The sequence below is a fragment of the Triticum dicoccoides genome, chromosome 5A (genome assembly GCF_002162155.2).
Source record: "Triticum dicoccoides isolate Atlit2015 ecotype Zavitan chromosome 5A, WEW_v2.0, whole genome shotgun sequence".
In the NCBI taxonomy this organism is placed as follows: domain Eukaryota; kingdom Viridiplantae; phylum Streptophyta; class Magnoliopsida; order Poales; family Poaceae; genus Triticum; species Triticum dicoccoides.
Window position 1 is genome coordinate 691,167,433 of NC_041388.1, and position 12,139 is coordinate 691,179,571.

At 47.7% G+C, this 12,139-nt stretch overlaps 2 protein-coding genes across 2 annotated transcripts; one reads left to right on the forward strand and one right to left on the reverse strand.

Annotated features, from left to right (window-relative positions):
* The first annotated feature begins 1,986 nt into the window (after positions 1-1,986).
* On the forward strand, positions 1,987-8,119 carry LOC119304203 (COP9 signalosome complex subunit 1-like). The gene is made up of 6 exons (XM_037581375.1): positions 1,987-2,483; positions 5,345-5,665; positions 6,342-6,458; positions 6,553-6,638; positions 7,341-7,575; positions 7,672-8,119. The coding sequence occupies exons 1-6, from the start codon at positions 2,094-2,096 to the stop codon at positions 7,861-7,863; spliced, it is 1,341 nt and encodes a 446-aa protein (XP_037437272.1). The 5' UTR covers positions 1,987-2,093; the 3' UTR covers positions 7,864-8,119.
* A 375-nt stretch (positions 8,120-8,494) lies between these two features.
* LOC119304204 (RHOMBOID-like protein 2) lies at positions 8,495-11,259 on the reverse strand. Its single transcript, XM_037581376.1, has 4 exons — positions 10,831-11,259; positions 10,112-10,275; positions 9,600-10,017; positions 8,495-8,860 (listed from the first exon to the last, which is right to left on the reverse strand). Exons 1-4 carry the CDS (start codon positions 11,133-11,135, stop codon positions 8,749-8,751), a joined length of 999 nt encoding a protein of 332 aa, XP_037437273.1. The 5' UTR covers positions 11,136-11,259; the 3' UTR covers positions 8,495-8,748.
* Between the last annotated feature and the right edge of the window lie 880 nt (positions 11,260-12,139).

The following is a 12,139-nucleotide window of genomic DNA, read 5'->3' on the forward strand; positions in this document are numbered from 1 at the left end:
CGTGGCTACGTCTCAATCAAGTGACAAAAGATACAAAAGGAAGGAAGAAAATTTTACACGAATCTTCATGTAAGAACCCACAAATATAGCATTGACTAAGACTTTGGTTAAGTCTCAGTCGACTGAGATTTAGCAATCCCGATTAATTATTATATAAGATTTTCTTTAAAAAGAAAAGTACGAGGCAATTATAGTAGTACGATTTGTTGACTTTTATTAAATCTTATAGAAAGAGATCAACCCGAAGACAATATAGTTATTCTTTGTCCACAAATATTCAAAATTTCACACCTAATACTATATTAACTTTGTTTTGTTTCTTTGAAATGAAACCGGAGACAAGGCCCCTGTTGATCGAATTTTTTGCCTGAATAAGTGGTTAACTTTGGCAATCTTTCATGGCAATGTGAGATCTAATGGTATACTGTTCTAGCTCAGTGGAAAGGTGTTACATACATATGTCCTTCTCAAGGAATCTAAGAGATACGTACATGATACGCAGAACTGCCAATGTAGACGAGTTATAGCACAAGCACAAAATTAAGGTTGGGAAGCTGGACTGGACCGGATTGCACTGAATTTGCCTGGACTGTGTGGATTGTGTGGCTGACTTCGGCAATCTTCATGGAACGTGACGGCTGACTGGATGAGATGTTATTGCGTATTTGCCTGGGGATTTACTTGCCGGCCACGGCCAGGTGAAGCAGAGGTGCCGGCGAGTCGGCAATAACTTGTGTACTCACTCTCACCAATGTCTGAGCCAATGGGATCCAGCAGCTTGAGTAACGTTCTAGCTGAGCTGAAAGGTGCTAAAACAACACAAGTATCCGTCTCTTTCTCAAGGCCCCGAGAGAGAAATCAGCCACTGAAATTCCAACGCACACGAGTTCAGACTTCAGAACCAAATTAACAGCGACAATTTTGTTCGTTTTGGAAAATCAGGGAGGCTCCAGTGACAGACAAGAGACAATGGCACCTTACTACAGAGTTCGGTTGTGGTTAAAAAGCAAAACTAAAATGCTCAACGTCCAACTAAAACAGTTTCAAGTTTCTCTTAAAAAAAAAACAGTTCAAGGACAACAGGGGATGCAGTAATGGACTGAAGAGCACAACACACAAGCTCATCAGACGTCTTTCCTTCAGGTGCATTGTGTGTGGTGCTGCAGTCTTCTCTGTCTCTCTTGGAGTGGCGGTGAAAGTTTTCAGCCGATTGCACTGAAATAAAATGTAGCCCCGGCAGCAGGATACATGCATCACACACAAGACACAGCACAGCTCGTCCCAAATGATGAAATGATACATCGTGAACAACACCAGATATATTATTACTAGTCGCTACCACAGTAACAAATGGATTTAACAGCATGAAGAACAACAGGCAAGCTACCAGTACCACAGTAACACATGGATTTAAACCCCCCAAAAAAGAGAGCCTACTCTAGTGACACACCTTCGCGCCCAGTCTTCCTCCTCTTCTTGCGCCGCTCCTCTCCGCTTGGTGCCGCATCCACCTCCGCCTCGCCATCGGGGCCCACGCGGGCGCAGCGGAAGGCGTGGAGCTCGGCGGCGGCCTCGGCCGCGCAGAGGACCAGCACGCCCGCCCCGGCGGGCAGCCTTGACGCCTCTCTGGCCGCGAAGCGGCTGAACACGCGGGCGGCCTTGTGTAAGCCCACCGGCTTCGACGAGACCACCTCGCCGCTCACCGCCCTCATCTCCGCCGCCGCCGCCGCCGCCGCTCGAGTGCTGGACCTCCTCGCTCGTCGGAATCTTCTTTGGACCTAAAAAGTGAACACAGCACGCCACCAGCCCACCATAACATACGTATAAAGAGGGTATTTCGGCCTGTTAGCCCATACGAATCATTGGGCCAAAGCACATGACCCAGAAAGGGGCGTTCATTCCAGCCCAAGTTGAGAACAAAACCCATGCCCGGCCCAACGTAACTTTACATATCTGCCCGCACCACCCGTGCTATTTCCAACCCAGGCCCTCCGTCTTTTCCCCTCCTCTGCATCTCTCCTCTCCGGAAGCTTCCGCCTCCCCCCTCTCTCTCTAGGGTTTTGCGGCGAACCCCACCGCCGATCCCCGGCAGCATGGACGTGGACTGCGAGGTCTCGGCGGCCGCGGCCGCGGCGGTGACGAACGGGCTGGGCGGCGAGGGTCAGCCCTCCGCGGCGCCGGTCTCCGCCGACCAGCTCGACGTGGAGGCGTACGCGGCGCAGTACTCGGGCCGGACCCGCGTGGCGCGGCTCCTCTTCATCGCGGAGCGGTGCGGGGTGGAGGCGATCCAGCTCGAGGCGCTGCGGATGGCGCACGACGAGGCCAGGGCGCGCGAGGACACCGTGCTCTACCTCGACGCCGTCCTCAAGATCAACGGCCGCCTCGGCCCGCGCTACCGCCACGACCAGGCCTGGGTCGACTCCGTCAACCGCCGCGCCGAGCAGCGCAAGGAGAAGCTCGAGACCGAACTCAACGGCTACAGGGTGAGAAAACCCTACCCCTCCACTGACCCCCTGTTCTGACCGCTTCTCTGAATTTACTGCGTCGTTCCCATTAGTTTCTGCCTAGGATGTGGTGGTTGCGTTGATCTGTCGACGAAGTGCGCCTCCCGTGTTGGTATTCCTGGCTGATCTGTTGACGAATTGCGCCTCCCGTGTTGGTATTCCTGGCTGATCTGTCTGGTTTATGATTATCATTGACGGATTAATTTGATGTACTGCCTACTCTGTGGAGTGTGGATGACTGATTTGCGTGGTGCGAGCAGTAGTATCTAATTTATACTATTAGCCTATGGTGTGTTTCCTTACTATGTGCAAGCATAGTGTTCCTTGCATGAGCATGATTTTGTATGCTGTGATAATAAGATAGTAAATTGTGGTTACCTTGCACGTTGCTTACGCTGATGTTGATGATTGTTTGATCATGGTGCGGTGCTGAACTATAGGTGTTATCTAGTTATTTTATTTGGGATGACAGTCATGCACGATTTCTCTGAATGCAATCCTTTTGCCACTACGTGATGTTTTAGGAAAAGTTCATTGTGCACAATTAAACTCTTTACATGGAAACAATCACTGGAAGTAAATAGAGCCATTAGCTGATTTAGCCATTGTTCCTAATATTAGCAGAATCAAGGTAAAACCAAGATATTTCATGCCAATATTGGGCCAAGTGAACTGTTTCCCAGTATGTTCAGCAATTATTCTTTTCTGCCATTGTGATCAGTCTGCTCATTATTACGTATGAACCCAGACTTCGATTGGTGCTAGACTTGGCTCACACATGTACAAGCCATCATCTGATTTATTTGCAGTTTATAGAAGAGACACACTCCTTTCTAATTACCAATTCTCACTGCTCCCTCCGTTCCTAAATATAAGTCTTTTTAGAGATTCCAATATGGACCACATACGGAGCAAAATGAGTGAATCTACACTCTAAACTACGTCTATATACATCCGTATGTAGTCCATATTGAAATTTCTAAAAAGACTTGTATTTAGGAACGGAGGGAGTGCATGCTACCTTGTCTGTATTCTGCCTTCTCGCGCCTCTGTGTTTTTGTGGCATGCCTTCCTGCACTTTGTTGCCTCTGTATATGCTGCTAGGGTCCATAATAGAAATGTGGTTCTGTGATTCAAATGTGAAATTTACCTAATATACTTTTATTCATTACTAGGAACGCTCAAATTGTTTAGAACATAGGATTGTGAGCACACTTGAAATTTCCTTTGCCTTCTCCAATATAAGATGTTGTTTCTGCTGCCAGAGCTTCCTTTGAGCCTGAGTTTCAGTCCCAGTTTACAGTTGCCGAATTTTGTTGTGTTGGACATATTTTATATTTTGTTACGGAAAAATAGCTAGGGAAGTAGGGATAAGCTAGTTAAACAAGCAGTAAAATTGGCAAAAGGTAGTTAGATAAGCGGAATCATCATTACGCCACCACAACATCCTGCTTCATCCTGCAAAACTCATAAATTAGCTCATAATTTGCTCAAATCTTGCCTAAAATTAACACTACGTTTCTACTATGGTATTGTCTGCTAGCCTGCCCCGCTTGCATCCCTATCAATTGTCTGCTGGTTTAAGGATGGGGTGTGGGCAGTGTTTATCATCCAGCACAATGTGCGCTCTAGGTATGTGATAGATGCTGTCTAGGGTCCACAATTACTGCATCTGTTATAGTGAGTCATAACTAACTAACCTAAAAGAGTTATGATTATTTTTTCTGTTAATCATGCAATCTATATGCATGGGCCTGTAAAAACAGTTTAGGAAGAGATGGTAGTGTTGAATATAGGCATAATGTACGTTGAAAATCTATAACATGTGTGAAAGTATTTGTTAGATCTGTTGTTGTATTCTTTGTTCTCTTGCATTTGAATTCTAAGTGTAATATATTTGTTGGACGCCGATATCCACCACACGTGTGGCATAATAGGCATTCGCCCACACACCGTGTGTGGCATGAGCAGGGGACAGCCCACGCGGGCTGTGTGTGGGCGAACAGTATAATTGCCCACACGTGTGGGCGCAGCTACTTCGTGCCGCACGCCCAACAAGTACTACTCATCCCCACCCCGCGCGTGTGGCACGAAGCAAATATGCCCACACGTCCTGACGCAGCTACATTAGGTACCCGCGGGATGACGATTTAGTTGCCATCCGGGATGGCAGATGTAGTTATCCGGGATGGCAAATATGGTTGTAAAAGCATCACAACTCTCTCTGTTTTGCCTAACTATAGTTGTCATGTCTAATTTATGGTAGTTGCCGCGTATAATCAAATCATAGTTGTCGTGTGTGATTTACTACTTGCCACATATGGTCAAACAATAGTTGCCATGTGTGTTTACCTGGTTGCCACGTGTGGTTAATCACAGTTGCCATGTTTGTTTATCTGATTGCCACGTACACGCAACTGCAGTTGCCGTCTAGCAAACGAATCATAGTTGCCATGTGTGTTTGCCTAGTTGCCATGTACGTGCAACTGCAGTTGCCATCCAACAACGTACGACTGTCGTGTGGGCGAAAAGCAATTCGCCCACACGTGCGTGGACTAGGTGGTGGCTGTGTGGGCAGAAACTAGTTCGCCCACACAGCGCAGCTGGCAACCGTGTGATGTGGGGCGTGTGGGCGACCTCTCCAACGCCCACACACTGGCCTTGTCGATTCGTGGAAACTTAACTGGATGGTGATCCAGGCGTGTGGGCGAGTTGCAATGTTGCCACACGTGTGGGCATTAGTGTTTTCGTATTTATTTGTGGCCTTGGCGAGTTTAATGGTGATGTGACATATGTATCAAACAAGTGACTCTGCATTTATGTTGCTTCTTTAAATGCAGACTAACCTGATCAAAGAGAGCATCAGAATGGGTTATAACGACATTGGTGACTTCTTCTATGCTCATGGCCACCTTTCAGAAGCCTTCAAAAGCTATATCCGGACACGGGACTATTGCACCACTTCCAAGCATATAGTTCAGATGTGTATGCATGTGATTCTGGTCAGCATTGAGTTGGGACAGTTTGCGCATGTTACCAACTATGTCAGCAAAGCAGAGCAAACCCCAGACACCTTGGATGCTGTCATTGTTGCAAAGTTGCGAGCAGCTGCAGGATTAGCCAACTTGGAGACAAAGAAATACAAACTTGCTGCCCGTAAGGTTTGTCCTCCAGAAACCCTGTTCTGTTTCTTTTTTTTCCTTGAGCTGAGCTTTCCTTGCACCTGTAAGCTTTTAAGCTGATGTTCTAGAGATGATTATTGCTTCCTGTAAATCAGTCTTCTGTATGCAAGAATTTTAATTCAACTTAAATTGAAACTTCATGTTTGGTAGTCCTATCTTGCTAGTTCTGTTCATGCGGTACCTCTTTCAAGGGCCAGTAGTATATTCTTGATAAACCCCCACTTGTTTCAAGATATCAGTGAAAAGCCTTGAACAGATCCAAGTGATTTGTTTGTTCGTTTACTATTCTGTGAAATTACTAATAGTGTATCATTGTAACTAAATTTACAACTATCAATTGTCATGTGTGGATTAGACAGCACTCACAAACTTTTCCTGACAGATATCAATATGGTACTGCACTTTAAACTGAATTTTGTTTACTCTCTTTGTTATAAATGATCAGTGTAACTTCGTTTAAAGTGCCTCCCATTGTTTCCTCCAGCTAGTAGTTTACGCACATTGGGATCCACATCCAGCTAGTAGTTCAGGCACATTTGGATCCACCTCCAATTTATAGATAGTGGCTTGTCCAAAAATTGAAGTAAATTAGGCAATGTCTTGTGTTTTTGCCTGGTATAAAGTATTCTTGCTGAAATTCCCCCTTTCCATGAAGTTTCTCGAGACAGGACCTGAATTAGGAAGCAACTATTCTGAAGTCATAGCTCCGCAAGATGTGGCTGTCTGTGGTGCCCTTTGTGCTCTTGCTTCTTTCGATCGTTCAGAACTGAAGGTTTACCTCTTGTTCTTCTTCTTTTTTGTGTGCCTTTTGTATGGTTGGTTGGTTATGGTTACACTGAAACATGATTGTTTGTTTATCTTGCCAGAGCAAAGTTATTGACAACATAAACTTCCGTAACTTTCTTGAGCTAGTGCCTGAAGTAAGGGAGCTGGTCAATGATTTCTATGCAAGGTATGCTCCTACTGGAACAGCCTTTAGTATTTTATTGTTCTTGCCCACCTTTTCAGTGTGTTGGTTGTTTTTACACCTGCTGCTCTGATAGGATATGTGGAAGATTTTGCAACTGTTGTTTTTACTATATCATCAGAGCTCAAAATAGAATATATGCATTGCTCTTTTTTCAGTAATGGAAACCCTTTTACAAGCAGTAGAACTTGCAGTGATAAATCATAACAATTTCACAAGTATTGGCGCTCGCATAATTAAAATGATGTATACAACCCTTTATTTTTGGTCTCTCTGACAGTGTCAACTCAAATACAGTCACTGCTATAATGAGAAATGAATCAGTTGGTTTTCTAACTCTCGTCCTTTTATATGCCACATCATTACTTATTGGGCCATATAGACAGCCGTTTGTTGGCAATGAGGCTAAAGTCATTACCCTTTTAGTTATTGGGCCATATCGACAGTTTCCTTCAATTTTAGACCTTATTTTCTAGAATATGGTGTCGATTAATGTGCCTTTTGGGTTTACAATTTAAAATACCATGAAAGCTTGATTGCCTGTACACCATTTTTTGGTTACAAAGTCGGGCTCCAAGTCCTTTTGAGGATAAACATTTGTTTGTGTCACTGCTAGATTAGGTTGTAGTTTTTTTCCAACCGATTTGTGTTAAATAAATATGCTAACAATTAAAATGTCCAAACTAGTCGCTATGGATCATGCTTGGAGCATCTTGAGAAGCTAAAGCCGAATCTCCTTCTGGATATCCATCTCCGTGAGCATCTTGGGACTCTGTACAATGATATCCGCCACAAAGCTATCATACAGTACACGCTTCCGTTCATATCTGTAGATCTCAACACAATGGCTAGTGCCTTCAAGAGCTCAGTATCGATGCTGGAGAAAGAGCTGGCTGCACTGATCACCGAGAACAAAATACAGGTACCCTTGAGAAGGTTTCTCATCTTGCTGCATATACCTGTGATAATTCTCGTATTATTATTCTGACCTGCTTCTTGGTTACCTTTTATGCCGCAGGCTCGGATAGACTCCCACAACAAGATCCTGTATGCAAGGCATGCTGACCAAAGAAACGCAACCTTCCAGCGGGCCCTCCAGACTGGCAATGAGTTTGAGAGAGATATCAAGGCCATGCTCCTGAGAGCCAACCTCATCAAGCACGATTTCAACCAGAAGAACTGGCCTGGACAAAGGAAGATGAACCTGTGAGCTCTGAGTTAATGCTAAAAGGTCTCCTCCGCTTGGAAATAGTTGTTTTGGGACAAAGGGTGCAATGGCACATTGAGAGGTTTCTGTCGGTGAACCGCCTTGATGGCTGAACAATCAACTTTGTTTTTCTTCTTTCTGTTGGCTCTTAGGCTGTGAATGTTGCTGGCACAAACGGTTTATGAATAGGTTATGCATCTGGAGATATGATATACTACCTGTTTGATGCCATTCCATGTGATTTAGAAAGTTCTTTTAACCGGCATAGTCTGTGCGCCCGCGGATTACACGGTCGGTGAAATGTCTCTCTTTCTTTTTTGGTGCGGCGGTCGGTGAAATGTCAACCGCGTAGCATGCGGTGGTTTGCATGTTGATTGCATTTCTATATGCAAAATTGGCTGCTCGGTGTGACTTCTTGTTGGAACTTGATTATTAATAATCGCCAAATGGAATCTTGCGCATGTGCCAATCAGGCCAGACCACACCTCAACTCTACAGCGCGGCGCAACTGTCAGCGTTGTGGGGATCACACAGGAGCTGTCTATTGCGTCGTTGCTTGGCCGCTGACTCAAAAAGGAGAAACACGAGCTGGAAGGAAGCAACGTCGCACATGGCAGGGCAGATGAGAGAGACGATTCTCAAAGCAATCTTCATTCATTATACATTACAAAAGAATAAATCAAATGGACAAGAGATAAAGACCCCAACGAGCCTTGTCTGTGTGTGTGTCTAACCAATCAGGCAGTAGCCCCTTTTTCTTCCCTCCCTTGATCTATATCTACAAATATGAACCGGACAATATGTTGTGGGGGCACCCGCTGGAAGAATTCATGATGACTGTGAAAGCGCTCTCTGCTGGAATTCTCATGTGTGTGTTGGTGTTGGTGCTCAGTTGGCGCATGACCAGCTCGCGGTGGGGACGCAGCTGAGGTAGTGGCACCAGCCGCAGCTGCTGTTGGCGTTGGCGCCGCGGAACACCATGGCCAGCCCGATCGCGAATCTGCAGCGAAAAAGGTTTCCAACAGTCAGTCAGAGCGAGCACGGAAAGAATGGCCTCCTTTCTTCTTCGCCCGGCCATCTCGCCACCTTATTTTAATTCACCGACAGAAACGCGTCTAGTTGTTGAGACTTCAGACATAAAAATATGTTATACTACGACATGGTAATATGTGTGTGTGTGTGTGTGTGTGTGCAGGTTGGGCGTGGCTGTCAAGGTGTCGCACGTTAGGCTGGAGGAGGGAAAGGCGACCAAGAAAACTTTGTTTTACATGGTGGAGGAAGAAGAATAACTACTATGACTATGATGATGATGATGATGATATGGTTAATTTAACAATTGTATATATATTAGATAATAAAAAGAGCCATGGTGCTCTGTGTTTGCCTGTCGGTTCACATGAGTGCCTTAATGGGAGGAGGAAGGAACCTGGGTGCGCAGGCTCGTTGGCGCATCAAATCTAATCTACTAACGGGATGCACGCATGTGCAGTGCCCATGTACCTAACCCACATTTCGCTTCTCCACTTTTAACTTTTTCTTTCCCCACTAACTACTCCAGTTTAGGTGTCCATAAGTGTTAACTACAGTCTCTTCTGCAGGTGGCAACAAATGTCCACGTACTAGTACAAGGATATTCATATGTTTCCAGCGGCTAAACGTGTTGTACGTAGGCGAAGTAATGCTGCTGCTTAATGACACTTTAAATGCACAATAACTGTAATATCTAGTATGATGCTTACCCTGCGACGGCGAGGGCGAGGGCGACGGCCATGAGCGCCCACTGGTAGGGGAGGTACTTCCTGGCGGTGCAGGGGCTGCCGGCGGGGAGGCGGTAGCGCTCCATCCACCCGAAGTGGGGGCGCATGAGCAGCACGAACCCGAGGAGGAACCCGGTGAGGAACCCCCCGATGTGCGCGAAGTTGTTGACGTGCGGCAGGATGCCCAGCACCAGGTTGACGGCGATGACGAAGAGCAGCGTGGTCACCGCCGCCACCTTGTTGCTGTAGATGGTCCAGTTGGACAGCAGCTCCGCCAGCATCGCCCCCAGCAGCCCGAAGAGCGCCCCGGAGGCCCCCACCGAGATGGCGCTCCGGATGAAGAGCGACGACAGCACGCTCCCGCCCACGCCGGAGATGAGGTATATGCCGCCGATCCTCACTGCAACCAACCAAAAGAAGACCTTGGTGTCAATGGTGTTCTTAGGTGAGTGTTTGAAATATGTGGCCTGCAAATTGTAATCGTGTATGCATACCGTATCCGAACTGCTGCTCAAGGCGGAGGCCGATGAAGAGGAGGCTGAGCATGTTGGCGACGAGGTGGAGGACGCCGGCGTGCATCCACATGCAGGAGAAGAGGCGCCACCCCTGGTGCCCGTGCACCACCTTGTCCCACACCAGCGCGCCCATCTTCACCAGCCTGCAATGCATGCACATCCAGCACAGGAGTGTAACGGTCAGGATCCATCGGCCGGGCCCCAGCTCATCATCAGGATGGATGCATGTACCCCATGCTGCCGTATATGGACAGGGGCTGTACTGGCATACCGCCGCAATACAGGCAGGCCCAGCTCATCTGCACTTGGCGTGTGGTTGGTGTCCTACCACTACCCGTGTTTCTTTTTTGGGTCATCTCTGGCGCCTCTGCCCTACGAATTATTTGGGTGCCGGATCTCATCTTGGCAAGTTCTTGGGTTGTTGATTAATTCATTCAGATTTCAGACTAATAATGTTGCGAAGAAACAGAATTGATGAATAGCACTTATTTTGTACTACTTGTTTCTCGCAACAGAAATCGTGTGTGCACAGTCGATCTGCAGTCAGCTATACTACATGATTCTTGCCTCCTATTGCAACTACCTAGCTTTGCAGGTAAGCAAAGGCAGCAACTAGTAGCAGTAACATTTCCATGAACAGAAGCTGATTAACAGACAAAGAGAATTAAAGAAAAGATTGAGAAGAGGGAGGTGCTTACGTTGCGGAGGATGGGCCGAGCAGCGGGTTCTGGCGGAGGGGCTGGAAGGAGAAGCGGTGGAGGAAGCGGGCGACGCACTGGCCGTCGCGCCCCGGCTTGGCGTTGTGGGCGGGGCAGTTGTTGTAGTACATGGCGATGGTGAAGACGGTGATGTTGGCGACCAGGATGGAGGGCACCAGCCAGGGCGTCCACTCCCGCTCCCCCTCGTGCTGCGGGTACAGCGGCGACGGCACCTTGCCCGGCTCCTGCTTCGCCTTCCTCGGCGACGACCCGCCCTTCTCCACGTCCGCCCGCGACGTCGCCATTGGTTGGTGCTAGGACGGAGCTGCCTGCTCTTGGCGTGGGTTGCTGCTGAGTCTCTCTTCTCGTGTGGAGGCGGAGGCGGAGGCTGGGATTTAGAGGTGGTGGCGGTGGAGTGTGAGGAGGACGGGGAGAGGAGTGGGAATAAATACAGGGGAGGAGGAGGAGCGGGGCGACGGGGGGAGTGGAGGTCGCACGGAAGGCACCGCGCGGTTGGCTGTTGGCTGGCTGGAAGGGTCCGGGCCCATGTGCATGTGGCATCGGTGTATACATCTATCTCTCGTGTCGTGTGTAATGTGCGGGCGGACGGACGGACGGCTGCAGGCGACGCGGTTCCACTGCCATTGGTCCTCGCCCCCTTTGACTCCCTGGGCCGAAACGGTACGTGCTGCTACCTACAGTCGGTGCTACGCGTCTACAGTAGTATTTTTCTCTTTGAAGCGGTACAGACAGTCGGTGCTCGTGCTAATCGTGTTCAATGGGCATTGCTGACTTGTTCGAACTGCAGTGTTCTGCATTTCCCCAAGCACCAGGCCCTCAAACGCCGACGCGTGCGCAGACAGTGATCGGACACGTCTCATTTGTTAGTTTTCACACATGCGTTCCTCAAAACCATACAACCCACGTCAACGCTATGTAAAACACGTTCGTATCCCAGTTCATCTGATTAACATTGCATTGCCGGACAAAAGGAGCATAGTTTATCAGATCAACATTGCATCGCTGGACAAAAGGAGCATAGTAGGTCGGAGTAGTTCAACGCCAAATTCATACTACAAACAATTTAACACATAGTTAAAATATAAACGGAATAGGGAAGGACTAAGAGCATTTCCAACAGCCGCGCAATGCGCGGCACGCTAAAAATCAAAATACAGCGCCGGGTGAGCCAGCTTTTGCGTGCGGTGGTGCGCTGGCTCCAACGGCCGCCTCAAAATAAAGCGTGTTCGAGCCGCTCCAGCAGGTGCGCTATATTTAATCTTTTTTTCCTTGACGCCTACTATGTGAA

Coding starts and splice junctions, on each gene's coding strand:
- LOC119304203 (XM_037581375.1), top strand. CDS start 2,094: ATGGACGTGGACTGCGAGGTCTCGGCGGCCGCGGCCGCGGCGGTGACG. Junction 5,666..6,341: donor ACAAACTTGCTGCCCGTAAG/GTTTGTCCTCCA, acceptor CTTTCCATGAAG/TTTCTCGAGACAGGACCTGA. Junction 7,576..7,671: donor TCACCGAGAACAAAATACAG/GTACCCTTGAGA, acceptor TTTATGCCGCAG/GCTCGGATAGACTCCCACAA.
- LOC119304204 (XM_037581376.1), bottom strand. CDS start 11,135: ATGGCGACGTCGCGGGCGGACGTGGAGAAGGGCGGGTCGTCGCCGAGG. Junction 10,276..10,830: donor CTCGGCCCATCCTCCGCAAC/GTAAGCACCTCC, acceptor CATGCATTGCAG/GCTGGTGAAGATGGGCGCGC. Junction 8,861..9,599: donor CTCGCCCTCGCCGTCGCAGG/GTAAGCATCATA, acceptor TTTTCGCTGCAG/ATTCGCGATCGGGCTGGCCA.